This window comes from Capsella rubella, unplaced genomic scaffold (assembly GCF_000375325.1).
Source record: "Capsella rubella cultivar Monte Gargano unplaced genomic scaffold, Caprub1_0 scaffold_8, whole genome shotgun sequence".
Lineage (NCBI taxonomy): Eukaryota > Viridiplantae > Streptophyta > Magnoliopsida > Brassicales > Brassicaceae > Capsella > Capsella rubella.
Window position 1 is genome coordinate 10,805,569 of NW_006238916.1, and position 15,898 is coordinate 10,821,466.

At 38.6% G+C, this 15,898-nt stretch overlaps 4 protein-coding genes across 9 annotated transcripts in view; all 4 read right to left on the reverse strand.

The window, feature by feature from the left end:
* Positions 1-5,662, reverse strand: part of LOC17877286 (histone deacetylase 5) — a 21,158-nt gene extending 15,496 nt beyond the window's left edge. Inside the window, exons 1-13 of one of the 4 annotated variants that reach the window (XM_023777839.1) lie at positions 5,366-5,662; positions 4,709-4,910; positions 4,458-4,604; positions 4,226-4,338; positions 3,883-4,094; positions 3,735-3,799; positions 3,461-3,631; positions 3,231-3,314; positions 2,792-3,001; positions 2,511-2,704; positions 2,268-2,397; positions 2,114-2,178; positions 1,572-2,003 (exon numbers count right to left, since the gene is read on the reverse strand). In XM_023777839.1, the coding sequence (XP_023633607.1) occupies positions 1,838-2,003; positions 2,114-2,178; positions 2,268-2,397; positions 2,511-2,704; positions 2,792-3,001; positions 3,231-3,314; positions 3,461-3,631; positions 3,735-3,799; positions 3,883-4,094; positions 4,226-4,338; positions 4,458-4,604; positions 4,709-4,910; positions 5,366-5,634 (2,028 nt within the window). In that variant the 5' untranslated portion in view covers positions 5,635-5,662 and the 3' untranslated portion in view covers positions 1,572-1,837. Of the gene's footprint in view, positions 1-1,571; positions 2,004-2,113; positions 2,179-2,267; positions 2,398-2,510; positions 2,705-2,791; positions 3,002-3,230; positions 3,315-3,460; positions 3,632-3,734; positions 3,800-3,882; positions 4,095-4,225; positions 4,339-4,457; positions 4,605-4,708; positions 4,911-5,365 lie in introns of those variants that run through there. The other 3 variants (XM_006280099.2, XM_006280100.2, XM_023777838.1) reach the window with 3 other exon arrangements.
* A 261-nt stretch (positions 5,663-5,923) lies between these two features.
* On the reverse strand, positions 5,924-9,641 carry LOC17876184 (histone deacetylase 5). Of its 2 annotated transcripts, XM_023777842.1 has the most exons (10): positions 9,396-9,621; positions 8,680-8,881; positions 8,441-8,587; positions 8,209-8,321; positions 7,899-8,110; positions 7,721-7,785; positions 7,407-7,577; positions 6,894-7,238; positions 6,767-6,783; positions 6,482-6,665 (listed from the first exon to the last, which is right to left on the reverse strand). In XM_023777842.1, exons 1-10 carry the CDS (start codon positions 9,596-9,598, stop codon positions 6,557-6,559), a joined length of 1,584 nt encoding a protein of 527 aa, XP_023633610.1. In that variant the 5' UTR covers positions 9,599-9,621; the 3' UTR covers positions 6,482-6,556. The 2 variants fall into 2 exon arrangements, with proteins under 2 accessions (XP_023633609.1, XP_023633610.1); XM_023777841.1 differs by having other exon boundaries at positions 5,924-6,783; positions 9,396-9,641.
* Positions 9,642-10,016: 375 nt separating this feature from the next.
* On the reverse strand, positions 10,017-13,454 carry LOC17876895. The gene is made up of 6 exons (XM_023786705.1): positions 13,361-13,454; positions 12,151-12,790; positions 11,925-12,048; positions 11,349-11,576; positions 11,136-11,260; positions 10,017-11,015 (listed from the first exon to the last, which is right to left on the reverse strand). Exons 2-6 carry the CDS (start codon positions 12,764-12,766, stop codon positions 10,270-10,272), a joined length of 1,839 nt encoding a protein of 612 aa, XP_023642473.1. The 5' UTR covers positions 12,767-12,790; positions 13,361-13,454; the 3' UTR covers positions 10,017-10,269.
* Positions 13,455-14,239: 785 nt separating this feature from the next.
* Positions 14,240-15,717, reverse strand: LOC17876154. 2 transcript variants are annotated; one of them, XM_023790089.1, is made up of 3 exons: positions 15,469-15,717; positions 15,110-15,225; positions 14,240-14,994 (listed from the first exon to the last, which is right to left on the reverse strand). In XM_023790089.1, the coding sequence occupies exons 1-3, from the start codon at positions 15,526-15,528 to the stop codon at positions 14,487-14,489; spliced, it is 684 nt and encodes a 227-aa protein (XP_023645857.1). In that variant the 5' UTR covers positions 15,529-15,717; the 3' UTR covers positions 14,240-14,486. The 2 variants fall into 2 exon arrangements, with proteins under 2 accessions (XP_023645857.1, XP_006281754.1); XM_006281692.2 differs by having other exon boundaries at positions 15,110-15,228.
* Between the last annotated feature and the right edge of the window lie 181 nt (positions 15,718-15,898).

Consider the following 15,898-nt stretch of genomic DNA (forward strand, 5'->3'; position numbering starts at 1 on the left):
CCCATTTAAACAAATGATCCTACAATGGTTATCAAGCTCAAAACGACAATTTTATACACATAAGTTACATAAAAGATGGAGAAGAAAACAAAATTACTTACATCTCGTTTACTTGGACAACGAAAGAAAGGTCTCCCGGGGTTCTGTTTTGTGTTCGACGTATAGATGACCAAGTCTAAACCGCAATGACACTTTGAAGGAAATCCTCGACCTCCATTTTCTCCACTTGATTGCCCAGATTCGCATGACATAACTGTATGAGAAGATGGAGGAAAAGATGGACGAAAATATAGAGAAGAAGATGGAGGAGTTGATTGCCCAGATTCTGTAGAAGATAGAGAAGAAGATAGAGAAGAAGATGGAGAAGAAGGTAGAGAAGAAGATGGAGAAGACAAATGAGATTTTAGGGATTTGATTCTCAATTTGGGGATTTTACTATCGATTAATTAGTTTCGTTTAAGTGAAAAACGATGTCGTTTTGACTAACAGAAATCGATTAACGTCGGCTAAACGTCAGTTAACTAGTCTGTTAAAGGATTTGACGACGTGTTGGTTTTGGCTCGGTCAACAGCAGTTTATGATTTACAACAAAGTCAACATGACATATATGCTTTAAATGGCCAGAGAAGAAGTTGATGATTATAATGACCACAATTTGAAAGTTGATGATTTTAAAGACATTTTTCCCATTTTATTTTTTTCAATTTTTAATTTATTTTATTTTTTTTAATCTTGAGGTTGACTGAGATTCTTTGGAGGGAAAGTGGAAAACCACAAAACAAATCTGACACGTCACATTTTGCTAGAAGAACCACACGGGACGTAACTGAAACAAGTGGACCGGCGAAAACTTGATTTTCTGCAAATAACTAAATTGATCTTTTTTTTACTTTCTCTGTTGCTTACTTGCTCTTCAAGAAGTAAATTCAGGACTCTCGTTGCGCCGGACCCTTTTCCGGTTCCTAGGCTTAGTGCTTACTGTGACTGTTGGGGAAGAGGCGTCTTCACGAGTCACAGGTAAGCAAGAATATCGTTCCAATTCTTCTGCGTACCGTTTCCGTGATGGATATCCCAATCAACAATCAAAATTTTCTTGATACCTAGATCCGGCTGCATTAGAGTAAAGCAAAAGAACATGAGAACAAACACACCAAAGGAATCTGACTAAAGAATAGCAAATAAAAGATACTGATAGCATCACAAAAATGAGCACAAGTTGCTACATTGTTGATAAACAAAAACCCATGGCTTCATCTGTCTCAGCATGGTGCCTGGCAATAGCAAATCCATAATCTAATTCTCCTTCTGCAACTTTCTCCGCCACCTCTTAAAATTGTATTGAGGGGGTTAATGTGCAATTGTAGTTTAAGACTGTGCCTAAACTAAGCTGAAGAGTAGGATCAACACTTAATCTGGGGGGAAACTCTACAATTGTTTCGATTCTTCACTTCAATTATTTCCTCTTTTCTTTTAGGGCAAATTTTGTAAACACTAAACTGTAATAACGTTTAAATATCTAAACAGATGCCATGTGGTTATATTGATAGTGTGAAGTGTCACAACAGAGGTTATTTAACATTTTTCTCTTCCTTATTTACCAAAAACACAATGGGAGGAAAAACTAAAATTCTTTAAATACTAAGGCGAAATTCATAAATAGTATTGATTTGCATTCCATACAAGGGGGTTTATGATACCGAATACAGCAGGCTTCACGGTAAAGCCTATATCCGAAGCCATAATATTGTTTTTCCTTTTTTTAGTGCTAATTGAATGACTCAGAAACCCCAACGCTCCAAAACGTTATCAAGAGGTCGGTTTCTGGGTAAATAATATATTAGAGAGGTTTAGACGCAGCGTTGTCTATGTAAGCCTCAGCTTCTTCTTCAGAGAATCTTCCTCCTTCCACAAGTCCCCTTATTAAGGTCTTGGCATAGGCTTTTGCAGGAGGTCTTACAGGGACCTCACCGGATTTGAACTTCTCAACAGCAGAAAGCGTGCAACTGCAAACAAAATATTATTGAGAAACCGCACCAAAGAAAGGAAGTTCGACGAGTTTATTCCTCTCGCAGTTTAGCTCGGCAACAAAAGAAAAGGAATCATGAAAACTTACGTCATTGTAAGTATGGGAATGTCGCCTTTTTTCCCCAACCAGACAACATTTGCATACCAGCTATTCTGTGTAAACAATGTCGATAAACAAAAATAGATGTGATTATTACATTTTTTTTATGAGTGTATCAATCAACATTTGTTGTCTGACTAACCGAAACAGCCTCAGGTAAAATGGATATTTGGTTCTCTGCTGACTGAAGAGCAGCTAGATCAAAGATCGCCGAATCTGAATCCAAATTCAAAGCATTTTCTTGACACAGAACGTCGTTGAACTGCTCAAGCCTGTTCACAAAAAAAGAACAGAAAAAACCACCCTAGTGAATAAGTAGAAAGATCATTAAATGAAGTAAATATGGAAACTGAACGGAAATGAGACGAAACGTGGTACACTTAACGTGATTCTGTACAAACACATTTGAGTTTGATCATTGAGATTAGCAAGGGGATTGGTGAAAGCAACTCCTCCTACACCCCAACGAGCTGTATATTCACGGCCGAAGAACAATCTATGTGGAAAAGTTTCCCACACTATTTCCTTTGGTGGACTTTTATCCATTGAACCAACACATGCCTTTTTCAGTCCATCAACCTGAAAATAAACACAGACAAGTCATCAATGTGTCAATTAAGGCCTGAGCTCTCAGACTCAACCCCAAAACAAAACATGGTTACTTACCTGTCCCCCTTGAATATAGCAAAGAAACCTCGGTTTCCACATGTTGGATCCAAAAGAAGCATACCAAATGTCAACCTTTGCGAGATCAGCTCTCCAAGATGTAGATGCAGTATCTACTTGGTGGTTTTCAATGCTGAGTTTCGAAATTTGATACACGAGTCCATGGGGATCGTCTTCAGTTTCAGAGTCGGAGCTTGAGATAAGGATAATCTATAATGAACAAACAAAAGAAATTCTGTGACAAGAAGAAATACATAAACTGTCTCCAGAAAAAGAAGATTAAGCACAGGAAAACTAGTAAAGAGGCAAAGAAGTTAAGAGGTGGTTGCTAAGTGATAAAGAAGTAAGGTTTTTCGAAATCTGATTTGGCAAGGAAACTCTCTCTGATGAACAACGAAAAAGGAAATGGAAATGGTTGACAAAAAGAAGGGTGCCCAACTGGATTAGGAATTTTCTGATTAATCAGTTTCCACGACAATTCATCTGCAAGTGAAGGCCAATATGCGCATAGCCTTTTGCGTACCTAAACCCACAAGAAACAGATGAGTTTTGTCAATTAGTAACATAAGCCCTACAGAACATATATGACCGAAAAACTGAGCTCGAAAGAGATATGAGGTTAAATCAGATTGTGAAATGAGGACGTAAGAAGATGGTATAGAGCTATACCGCTTGTATGACAGGCCATGTAGACTCAAATGGGTATGCTTCAGAAGAACCTTGAATTATTTTATCTTCAAGCAAAACTTGGACACATGCAAGTGAAGACTTTGCAATTGAGTCAAGATTGTACCCTCCCTCTAAGGCCATCACAATCTTTCCATGTGTAAACTCCATCAGCTGAGAACAATGGTGAAACAGAAGGATATCGAATCCCAGTATAGATCCTATGGAATGCAAATACAAACAATGAACAAAAGAGGGAGTTCACATCAATACCAACCTTCTTCAACATAACTGAATATCCATATGGTGTTACGCGACAACCCCCGAGCGGATCACCAATAGCTGTCAAGAGGAGTTTGAAAAGGTTACACAACTCTGAACGTGACATAGCCTTAAAATAAAATAATGCTTAAAACTATATATACCTGCATCAAATCCAGCTGAGAGCAATATAATATCAGGGTTAAATTCCCTAGCCACAGGAATCAAGATATGGTCCCATGCGGCAAGATAGTCTGCATCTCCACATCGTCCTTGATCCCATGGAACGTTTATGTTAAAGCCTTCACCTGGACCTTCCCCAACCATGTTATAATCTCCATCATCCCCTGATGGATAGAAACTTCCATACTCATGCCTAACCACAAATGCGTTTTTAATTATTAACCAAGAATAAAACTCAATAGAAATCAAGTGAAAAGGTAACACTAACAGAGTTGAACATTTGTAGCGTCAAAAGAAGAGTAAATAAAGGTCACAATTACATACCTATGAACAGAGAAAAATAGTACACGAGGATCTTTCCAGAACATCTTCTGTGTGCCATTTCCGTGATGGACATCCCAATCAACAATCAGAATTTTCTTGACACCTAGATCCGGCTGTATTCAAGAAAAGCCAAAAGAACTTGGAAATAGGAAAACCTAAGGAATGTGGCCAACGAGTTTGAAAATAAGTAAGAGAATACAAGGACATCACAAAAGTCAATAGAAGTCTTTACTCTTTCGTTTAGTAGATAACTAGCAGCAACAGCAACATTGTTGAATAAACAAAAACCCATGGCTTCATCTGTCTCAGCATGGTGCCCAGGGGGCCTGACAATAGCAAAGCCAGAATCTAACTCTCCTTCTGCAACTTTCTCTGCCACCTGTTAAGTTGCAAAAAAAACATCGTTACCTATCATTATAGCAGTTTTCTATCTTCCACTAAGATAGGAGCAAGTCATCTGTATGCATCTAGTGTTATTATTACCTTTACAACAGATCCAGCAGCAAGATATGCGGCTTCAGATGAACCTCCGTTGAGATAAATCGAATTCAACTGTGAAGCAATCTTGTTTCTCCGGTAATCTTTCTGTTTTGTGCTAATAGTCTTAACTAAATTAACATGGTCCTTTGTGTGAACCAATTGGAGATGCTTATCCTCTGCTTTGCTACTGCCAAGAACCACACATCTGCAAAAGGAAAGACCAAAAATTGTGATGATAGTTGGGATTGGATACACACCCGAAAGCCTAAATTCCAACTTCTTAACTAATGGGGTGCCAGATTTACTCTAATGAACAGTCTTGTGAGTGAAAATTAAACGGAAATGAAAAACATCGATTCAAGAAAGGATTATAAACATTCTGCCCATAGGACATGGGAACCCGAGACGGAAAATAACCAACATTATTGAGCTATGAAACACCTAATATATAGAATAAAATTCAGCAGCATACGAACCATTTGACAATTTCAAATTGAGATAGTTAATGGTCTATTAACAAACAATAATAACAGATTAGGATCCGTTTGTGAGCTAAGAGAATCAGAAATTACCCAATTTGACTAAGTTTGAGCATTTTTCTAGGGCTTTATTATCAAACAAACAACAGAGCAGGCACGAGAAGAGGGGAAAAGGATGAACCTTTGGGAAACTCCGGCAAGCTGAAGCTTCTCCCAGATAACTCTGATGCGATCGGGACACTCTGGGTGATCTTCACCGTCAGGTGTGTCGTGTTTGCACATTGTCTCGTCGTAAATAAGACCCACCTTTCGCTGGATTTTCCCGGCGACTTCAGCGTCCAAATTTTCGTAATATTTCCCGGAAGATTGCCCGGCCGTGGCCATATCCGAGAGATGTGATGATGTGACGACAGTCTTATTGTCCGAGGAAGGTGAAGAAGAAGGGTCCATGTTTGGTCTCAGCTCTGTGTCTCCAAACTAAAAGGTATGGGTATTTATTATCCCTTTTTCTTTTATTTTTTAATTGAGGTTTGAGTTTCACCATTTTCCGAGATTATATGGAGGGAAATTGGGGAAACTTAACTTTTTAACCAATCAGATATTTTCATGCGAGACCAAGGGTTTAGACCAGTGAACCGGCAATAAAACTCTTCTGGAGTCAATGTGCAATTTTTTTTTTTTTTAGATAGCTGAAACTCACAATCACTGTTTTTTTTTTTTATGATGATCGTGTGGTTACATGACAAAAAGGTTCTTGTGCTACAGTGAAACACAAAAATATCTTCCTTGTAATTTTACCTCTGTATCTTAGTCCATTCTGTGGCTGTTGGGGAAGAAACGTTTTCCACGAGAGACAGGGGATTTAGGTTTGTGATGAGGAATAACAATCTTCTTCCACTCCTCCTCATACACTTCTACAGCACAGTAAATGTGGCTCTTCCCGCCCTTTTCAACCAACGAGCGCAGCTTGTGGTATACATCTGCTGCGAATTTAAGCTCACTACTTAGAGTACCCTGCCTCTTCCATTTCCGACATACTTGATACCGAGTGGTGATAACTGCTGCGGTAATGGCAAGCTCCCTTTCTTTCTTTAACTCCCAGATGTAACGCTCATAATCTTTTTTGAACTTCTCCAAGTCAAGGTGCATATATTTCTTCAGCTCCTGCGACATGGTTTCAAGATCTGGTTCGAGATCTTCTGAGTCCATGTCTTCATCTTCTGAGTCCATGTCTTCATTCTTAAGTCGGCTTCTTGATCTATTTTCTTGGAGTTTCTTATCTAGGCGTTCAGCTGTCGCTACCGCCTCATCTTTCTCCCGCATCAAACTCTCTATTTTGGCACGAAGACCATGAATTTCTTTCGCTCGAGCACTATCCAAGATTAGCCGTGCTTCTAGCTCTTTCGTTTTGGTATTTAACTCTTGTCTCCTTGCCTCCAATTCTCCATCTCGAGCAGCCAGCAGAGACTTTAACTCTTCCACTGTATGAAGGACAGCGTCAGCGGAGTTTCTTTCTGCACTTAGGTTCTTTAAATTCTCATTAGATGCCATCAATGAGTCAGAAGCAGCAGAAAATGTGTACCTTAGCTCTCTATTCTCCTGAGAAAGGTAATCAAACATCAACAATTGCCTGAAAGGGAATGCAAACCAAACTAATTCCTGGAAGCGAAAACAACAAGGTGAGGAAGGATAGCCGAAACTTCACTTACCTTGGAGGAAGTTTTTTTGCCGAAAGTAATGTGATCCTCAAATTCAATACCCTTGACATAGCTTGAGGTCGAACCAGAACCGGGAGCCTTTCTTTTATTGGTGATAGAGAGATGTGAGTGGTGAAAAAGATGAATGCTGCTTCTGGGCTCTAAGGAGGGAAAGGCGGTCAGGTTATGACCTTCTATCCTTGCGCCACTAACTGATTCATGGCTAACAACTAATGAAGATGGAATTGGTAGACAAGAAGAAAGTTTCCCTGCTGGAGTTGGGGTTTTCTGATTAATTAGCTTCCACGATAATTCATCTGCAAGTGAGGGCCAATACATGCAATGTCTCTTGCGTACCTAAACCCACAAGAAACAGATGGGCTTTGTCAGCTAGTAACATAGGGCTCTAAAATATTTACGACAGAAAACTGAGGTGGAAAGAGAAATCATAGCCAATTCATACAAACAAGATTGTTTCAGACTGTCAAATCAGAAAGTTAGAAATAGGATGATAGAGAGCCATACCACTTGTATTACACGCCGTGTAGATTCTAATGGGTATGTTCCAGAAGAACATTGAATTGGTTTTTCTTCAAGTAAAACTTGGACACATGCGAGTGAAGACATTGCCATTGACTCAAGATTGTACCCTCCCTCTAACGCCAGTACTATCTTTCCTTGTGCAAACTCCATCAGCTGAAAGAAGATTTGTGAAACAAATTAAACGAGCTCAAATCTAAGTGTAAATTATGTAGCTTTGTTATAGTCAGGGGTAGAGAGACCTGTGGCACTCAAATAACAAACAATGGAGGGAAAAGGAAGTTCACTAAAACACCAACCTTCTTCAACATAACTGAATATCCATATGGTGTTACACAACAACCCCCGAGTGGATCACCAATAGCTGTAAACAGGAAGGTGGAAATGTTACACTCCTCTTACTGTGACATAGTCATGAACAGTAACACTCCTCTTACTGTGATACAGCCATGAAACTAATAGTTAGCCCATATATACCTGCATCAAATCCAGCTGAAAGCAAAATAATATCGGGATTATATTCCTTCAGCACAGGAATCAAGATATGGTCCCATGCGACAAGATAATCTGCATCTCCACAACCTCCTTGCTCCCATGGAACGTTTATGTTAAACCCTTCACCTGGACCTTCCCCAACCATGTTATAATCTCCATCATCACCTGATGGATAAAAACTTCCGTGATCATGCCTAGCCACAAATGCATTTCTAGTCACTTTAAACCTCAGCAAAGATCATATGAACAATTAGTTTGGAAACAAGAGTAGACAGTGGCTGCAAATATATACCTATGAACAGAGAAAACTAGTACACGAGGATCTTTCCAGAACATCTTCTGTGTACCATTTCCGTGATGGATATCCCAATCAACAATCAGAATTTTCTTAAAACCTAGATCCGGCTGCAATCCATAGAAGCAAAAGAACATGAGAACAAACACACCAGAGGAATGTGACCAATCAATTTTGAGAGCAAGTAAAAGATACTAAAAGCAAAACAAAAGTCAATAGAAGTCCTTACTCTTTGGTTTAGTAAATAACTTGCAGCAACGGCAACATTGTTGAATAAACAAAAACCCATGGCTTCACCTGCCTCAGCATGGTGCCCTGGGGGCCTGACAATAGCAAAGCCACAATCTAATTCTCCTTGTGCAACTTTCTCCACCACCTGTTAAATTACAAGAAAACATTGTTAGCTATCGTCAATCAGTCGGATAATCCTCCAATGTGAAAGAAGCATTTGTATGCATCGAGTATTACCTTCAGAACAGATCCAGCTGCAAGATATGCGGCTTCAGATGAACCTCCATTCAGATATATTGAATCAAACTGTGAAGCAGTCCTGTTTCTCCGATGATCTTTCTGTTTTGTGGTAATCCTCTTAACTAAATTAACATGTTTCTTTGTGTGAACTAACTGGAGATGTTTATCTTCCGCTTTGCTGCCACCAAGAACCACACATCTGCAAAGAAGGTTATTTTCAACAAAATCCAATCGTAAATACACTAGGAAAGACTACATTCCATCTTCCTAACTAATGGGATACCTCGTTTAGTCTAATTGATAGTCTTATGAGTGAAAAGAATGAAAAAAAAAAAAAACTTTACACGAGAGTAAGACATGACGAAAATAAGCCAAAAAATCCAAAACCGTAAATAAACAAAAAAATAAAAACAGCCTATAAACAGTATGAAGAATTTCAAGTAAAAGAAATGTCTTCACTGAAACAGTTAAGCAAGCAACATATATGAATGTAGGATTAAAAAAAATCAGCAACATCTTTAGATTCTCTATGACATGTACAAATCACACTGAGAAAATCAAATGTCGTGATGCCAAAGAAGGAAAACAAAACGAGACCTGTTTCTCAGCTCAAAGAATCAGTATAGTACCCAATTTGGGTAAATATTCAGGATTTTCTAGGGCTTTATCCCCAAAAAGACAGCAAAATTGAACAAGAAGAGGAAAGTAGAAACCTTTGAGTGACTCCAGCGAGCTGAAGCTTCTCCCAGATAACTCTGATGCGATCGGGACACTCTACGTGAACTTCACCGTCAGGTGTGTCGTGTTTGCACATCGTCTCATCGTAAATAAGTCCCACTTTTCGTTGGCTTTTCCCGGCGACTTTTCCGTCACAGTCTTTAAAGTTCTTTCCGAGAGATTTGCCGACCATTGTCATCTCCGGGAGATGTGACAGTCTTATTTTCGAAGACGAGGTGAGAGCAGCTGAAGGGTCAAGAAGCAGAAAATTGAAAAACGAAACACTACTCTGAAGCTGCTAATAAATATCTTGCTTTTTAAGTTTTTTTTTTTAAAGTTTTGTTGATTAATAAAGAGCTTCTTTGGAGGGAAATTGAGAAACCTAGCAACTCAACCAATCAAAAACTGATATTAGATGACCGGTTGAACCGCAGAAACCAATTTAAAATTGGTGAACCGGCGTAAAACCTAAACCCATTTTTCTGCCAACGGCGAATTTATCGTTTAATCTGTAAGAGTAAGATTATATTTATTTTTGTTTTCTATGTGGGTGAATTGGGTTTCTGTGGAAAAATGTATATACAGAAGAGGGAGTTAATGTGCAACGATAGAGAAGCTGTAGAGAAGGAGCGACACTGAATCTGCCATCTGGAGTGAAACTCTTCACAAAGACGTTTTGTTACTTGTTACTTGAGCTGTGTTTACAATGATAACTCCACTGTACTTACCTACGACTAGGATGTCACATTAACACTCAAAAACATTTCTTCTTCTTCTTCTAGTATTCTCAAAATGGTCAAACTACTAACTAAAACCGAGATATGTACCTCTAAGCTGTTCACTGTGACTGTACCTCAAAGCTGAAGAAGCTTATCTAGCTGCAAGCTGGTCTTTCTCCAGAAGATCCACAAGGCCTCTAGGAGGGTATTCGAAGAAAACTAATCCTTGAGGCTGCTCTTCTGATCTGCTGGCTAGCCATTCTGCACACGAATTCTCTCCTTTGGAGATATGGTATATGTCACACTCCCAGTCCCTCAAGATCATGTCCTTGCACGATCCCAGAATCGTTTTTCTTTTAGGAAACAGGTACGACTTTGTTGTTAGAGCCTTGATGATCTCAGAGCTTGTTGTCTCTAATTGGATTCTTCGGAAACCGCTGTCCCACAGAAATCTGAGGCCATGGTATATAGCCAAAAGCCCAGCTGTGACTTCAGAGATGCTCTTATGGCACCTAATGTACCCAAACAACCACTTCCCTGACTGGTTACGCACTATTCCAGAGGATACGGTTTGATCAGACAGAGTGTTTAAAGTTCCTTGTATATTAAGTTTCACCAAGGGTGGTGCCCAAATGTTCTCAAAACCAGGAGGTAAAGTTGCTTCTTTGCTCAATTTCTCCGGTGATCTTGAGGAAGTGCTTTGTGCTTCTGCAATTAGCTTCAGAGCCACACTCGGGGTCAGGCATTCAGTGTCTATGTCCATGTCAACCACATCCCCATCATCAGAATCTTTATCAATTTGAGAAGCAGTTCCAGGAACAAGTGCTAGTGAGTTTTTGGTCTGGAGAAAAAAACCCCAAAGGAAGTTGTCTGTTTTCTTCTGTGTATTGATGAGAACTGCAAACAAAATGGAAGTTCTGTTTATGCTTTTTTTTTTTTTGGACACACAAAATGGAAGTTATTCATTGAGTGTTTATGGACATAAAAGAAACATATGTAGTAATACAGTAGGCATACACTGGGAGGTCTTGTCCAATAGTTTCGAGGAGAATATCAACAGATCAGTGCCGTTTACATCAACTTTAATCATGGCATTGCGAGTTCCTATTGCCTCAAACAGATGAGTATATTCCCCTTTAAACCTAAAGAGTATGATTAAATAATTTTATTGATAACAGTTATTCAACAAGAAGAAGAAGCTTGTCCTTCATAGAAAGGGCTTTTGAGTACCTTTCTGTTTTCTTCTCATCTGGGAAAAGGTAAACTTCAACATTCAATAGCGTTGGGCTTCTGCCAAACATATCATTAAGAATGTGGCATGTAGGAAGCAATTCAACCTTGAGTAATGCAGGCATCATCTTAGAAAGTCTGAGTGCCTTCCTCGTGATATTGGATGCCGGTTTAGCCCAAAACTCGCAGTCAAACTCAGGCGGAGTAGCATAATCCATAATGCGTCCGCTGGTACAATAGTTAAAAGGAAGAGTTCATCAATTACAAGCAAATACAAACTGTTTGGTTAGTAACTTGTGAAGGTCAAAAGATCCTAGTCTAAAAGAAAACAAAACAGTCAAAATAAAAGTGCAATATGACATCATGAGTCTTAATAGGGTCATGCTCTTGAAAACACAGCAAGTTCCGGCATTTGCAAATCGTCAGTTTCAACCAAGTAGCATAAGTATACTGTGAAAGAGATTTAAGTAATTAGTGTAATGGCAACAATCTAGCTGTATAGAGTGATCTGATTAACGCTTCTAACATAACAGATGTTTGGTAGAAAAAAATATTATGAAGTTTCAAGTAACTCACTTCCAAGTAGGATGCTGAGCTGGTAGATATAGAAGTAGCTGCGATAGTTCTTCATCAGAGACTGATTGACGTATCTCGTTGAAACCATGATCTATAGTTTTATCACCAACTTCCACAATTGTCCCTAGAGAAACCAAGAAAGAGCAAGACATATTTTTTAGATCCAATGCAAACAAGTTCAGGATTATTTGGCTTTCAGGAAGCAGAGAGAAGGAAAATATATAACCTTCTACAACTTGTGTAGCATTAGCAGCTTTTTGCTTAATTCTTAAGCGAATCTGCAAAGCACGTGGACTAGGAGGCTCGACCATCTTTGATTGAAGTATCCTTGGATTGGTTCTCTGTCTCACTGGTGTAGTCGTCAGACTCAAAGCTCGAAGACCGCAAACGATTTCTCTTTTGAAACCTTCTGCAGGAAAAGCCAAAACACGTTTTGGATCTCTTGGTGCTTTAGAAGTTGGACGAGCCGAGGTATGTCTTGGTGCTTCAGAAGTTGGACGAGCCGGGATAGGTCTTGGTGCTCCAGAAATTGGACAAGCCGGGGCATGTATGGGTGCTTCAGGAGTTGGTTGAGCCGAGACAGGCCTTGGTGTTTTAGGAGTTCGACGAGCAGGGACAGGATTTGGTACTTGATAAGTTGCACGAGCACGCTTAACAGGAGAAACCGCCATCACTTTGCCTCCAGATGAAAGTTTCATAGCCTCCACGGGTGAAATCAACTTCACCTTTGAAGGTCTAGATGTTGGGTTCCCTCTGGGGACTGGATTAGAAGATTCAACCCTCAGCTTACTCCTGCCAGGAACTACTTTGATTGAATCTGAAGGCAACTGACCAGGACTCATTGTGATTGATGAGAAATTCTCAACCTTGAACCAAAAAAAAAACGTAACCGGAATTAAATAAAAAATCAGAAAACCCAACAACATATTTAGGATGAGAAGAAATAATATCGACGAATCTCTTCTCACAGTCTGCTTGAGAGAACTTCAAAAATGAGATAACAAACTCCATTGCAGATGATTATCCCACTAGAAATTTAAAACCAAGCTTAAAAAAACCACCGATTCTCAAAGAAATCATGTGTACAGTAGAGAAGTTCTATAGTCGGAACCCTAGATTACCAAGCCCTAACAAAACCCATTTGCAGGTGAAAAGTACGAAACGCGTGACAAGGAATGCAGCAGATAAAACCGGAACACAGAATCAACCAGTTTGTTTTTTTTGTTTTTAATAAGAAAAAACGAAGAGCAAAGACTTCACAGAATCATCAAAGACAAAGTATCTTACACTATTTTTTGCTTACGAAGTACGGAATATAAAGCGAGGAACAAAAATAAAAATGATCAGTAAACCCGAGAATACACGACGAACACAGGGGAGATGAGAAAAATTAAGAATGTGGTGGTTTCAGATACCAAAACGATTCAACTACTTACCGTGGAATTGAAACCGCCGGCGAGTTTTTAACGTTGAAAAGGGAACAGACACACTGTGGAGAGAGAGAGAGAGAGAAAGTGGAGCGAAGGTGAGGGGGGGAAGAGAGGGGAACGACGAAGACGACAATAATCTTTCTCAGTCTCTCTGAGAATTCGATATTGGCAAATATTACCCCCTACCTCTTTTACTTTAAGTTAAAAGGCCCTTAGTTTCTTTAACTACTAAAAAAGTGCCAACTTTTCATAAATTTGCAAAAACGCCCATGTGCTAATAAAGGGGAGATAACGATTTAGATGTTTGAGCTTCTATACTCTCTATAGTAATGTTTTTAGGTGCATTTACCTTCATACATAATATGGTTTATAATGGAAAATCTCTAGTTATAGGATTTTATAGTTATGATCACTCTCTTGATTTTTTCATTCAACATGAACATGGTGCTACACAAATTATCCCACTTGCTTGCTTGTATAATATGTTTTAAATAAGAAAATATGGCGTTTTAAACCTCTGAGATGTATGCAACTTGGATTTGGGTATGTGATATATGTTAATTACATAAACATGTAGAATTTGAAATATGAATGTAAGAGATTAAATAATACGGGTGCTGCCAGTTTAGAAAAGCTAGACGAAGGTTACCTATATTTGGTAACCTCGAGTATGAGTCCATATATTGTCATCAATAGCACCTCTAACATCATTCGATGAAACTTGTGTGTTCCTACTTTTTAATTAATGGTATACTAGTAAGTAGGTCCTTCCTTGCGGATACAGATGCGTACGACTTTGGGGTGAAGCCATAAACGGAATTCTTAATTCTTTACTCCAAGCTTCGTTGAGTAGGAAGAAGATTATGTACATTTGTCATATAGTATATGACTACTCCAAATGAAAATAAAATAAGTCCAATCTCAATTTTTAGTCAACTAGCAAATTGACTTGTGACACAAGAAAAAAGTTAAGCTAATATGGCCAATTATAAACCCCTAAATCCATATGACTCTTTAACAACGCAAATCTCTTTGAAACGAGGCCTTTGGTCGTCAGATTTGGAATCAGTGGAGAGATCAATGCATTGACGTGAACACTAGTGGACAATATTTTGACCAATCAAGACACCAGTCACTTTCTTCTTTTTTTCATCAACGGAGGGCGAGAAACTGAAGAATAGTTGAAGTGAAAAAGATGGGTTTCATCATCTAGTGAAAATGGAGTTGACTCTTGTGTAGTATACTGATGTTGAATATGAGCAACAACAGGCACTACTTGTTCCACAACTTGATTAGTTCTTGATGATGGAGCAGCTTCACTCCAATCTTTGTTATATAAAACTTGATTCGTTCTTGATGACAGAGCAGCTTCAGTCGAAATTCCGTTATCAACAGCTTGAATAGTTCTTGATGATGGAGCAGCTCGATCGATAGGATCTTGGATATCCACAAGTAGCTTAGTTCTTGACAATGGAACAGTTTGATCAATAGAAACTTTGTTAACCGCAGCTTGTTCCACTTGCATAGTTCTTGATAACTGAGCAGCTTCTTTAACATGAGGATTAGCAGATGAGGAATCACGGCACTCTTCACATAGCCAAATACGAGGAACACGTTGTAAGATGACCCTGGCGCAGTAACTTAAACACACAAAAACAAAAGAAGAAGATTATATTCAACTAGAACATGTGAGTGAGTTTTGTGCGCTAGCTCAATAAACAGGGGTAACTAATATGAAACTAAACGAGTCATTACGTATGCTCTCTTGTGTCTCTGCACTTGAAGCATGTCATAACCAAAAGCTCATTAGCAGCGCTTCCGCATACTTCACACGGCTTCTTCTTGTTATTCTTCTTCTTCTTCTTCTTCTTCTTCTAAATACATATGTAGCAAATTAAAGATCAGTAATAAAGCAATTCGAAACTAGCTAGCTTTCCAATTAACACAAATGAACATTATAAAAATAAAAATAAAAACTCAGAAATCAAGAAACCCTAAAAGATGCAAAAATTGAATCTTGATTACAAAAGAGGGGCGCAAGTACAAATGCAATCGCTTTAATAAAATCGAAAACCCAGAACAATAAAAATCGCAAGCAAAGTAGCAAAATTTACCGCGGAATCGGAAAGGTTTATTATATCTGATGGAGACTCGTAACCACTTTTGTCGACCATTGTTATCAAATATCAATCAATCAATCTAAAAAAAAAAAAAAAGGCAAAAGGGTCTCTCTTCAAATCAACGGAGTCAAGATTGAAACCCCTTAAAAGATTTGATCTTTTTTCCTTCTTCTTGATTCAGTTTGTGATTATCTTTCTCTCACGAACGACTTTGGGTTTTAACAAACTTCTTCTTGCTTCTCTCCAAACCCCAATCTTGAATGGAGTTTTTTTTTTTCTTTTTTTTTTTCTTTTTAAATAGATATAAATACGAAAGCGAGCTTCAAATTCTATTATTTATTATTTATATAAGATTTGGGGATAACTTTCACGTTTATAAAAAGTTTTAGGAAAATTTAATGTTTAATCTCCGAGATCTAAGGAA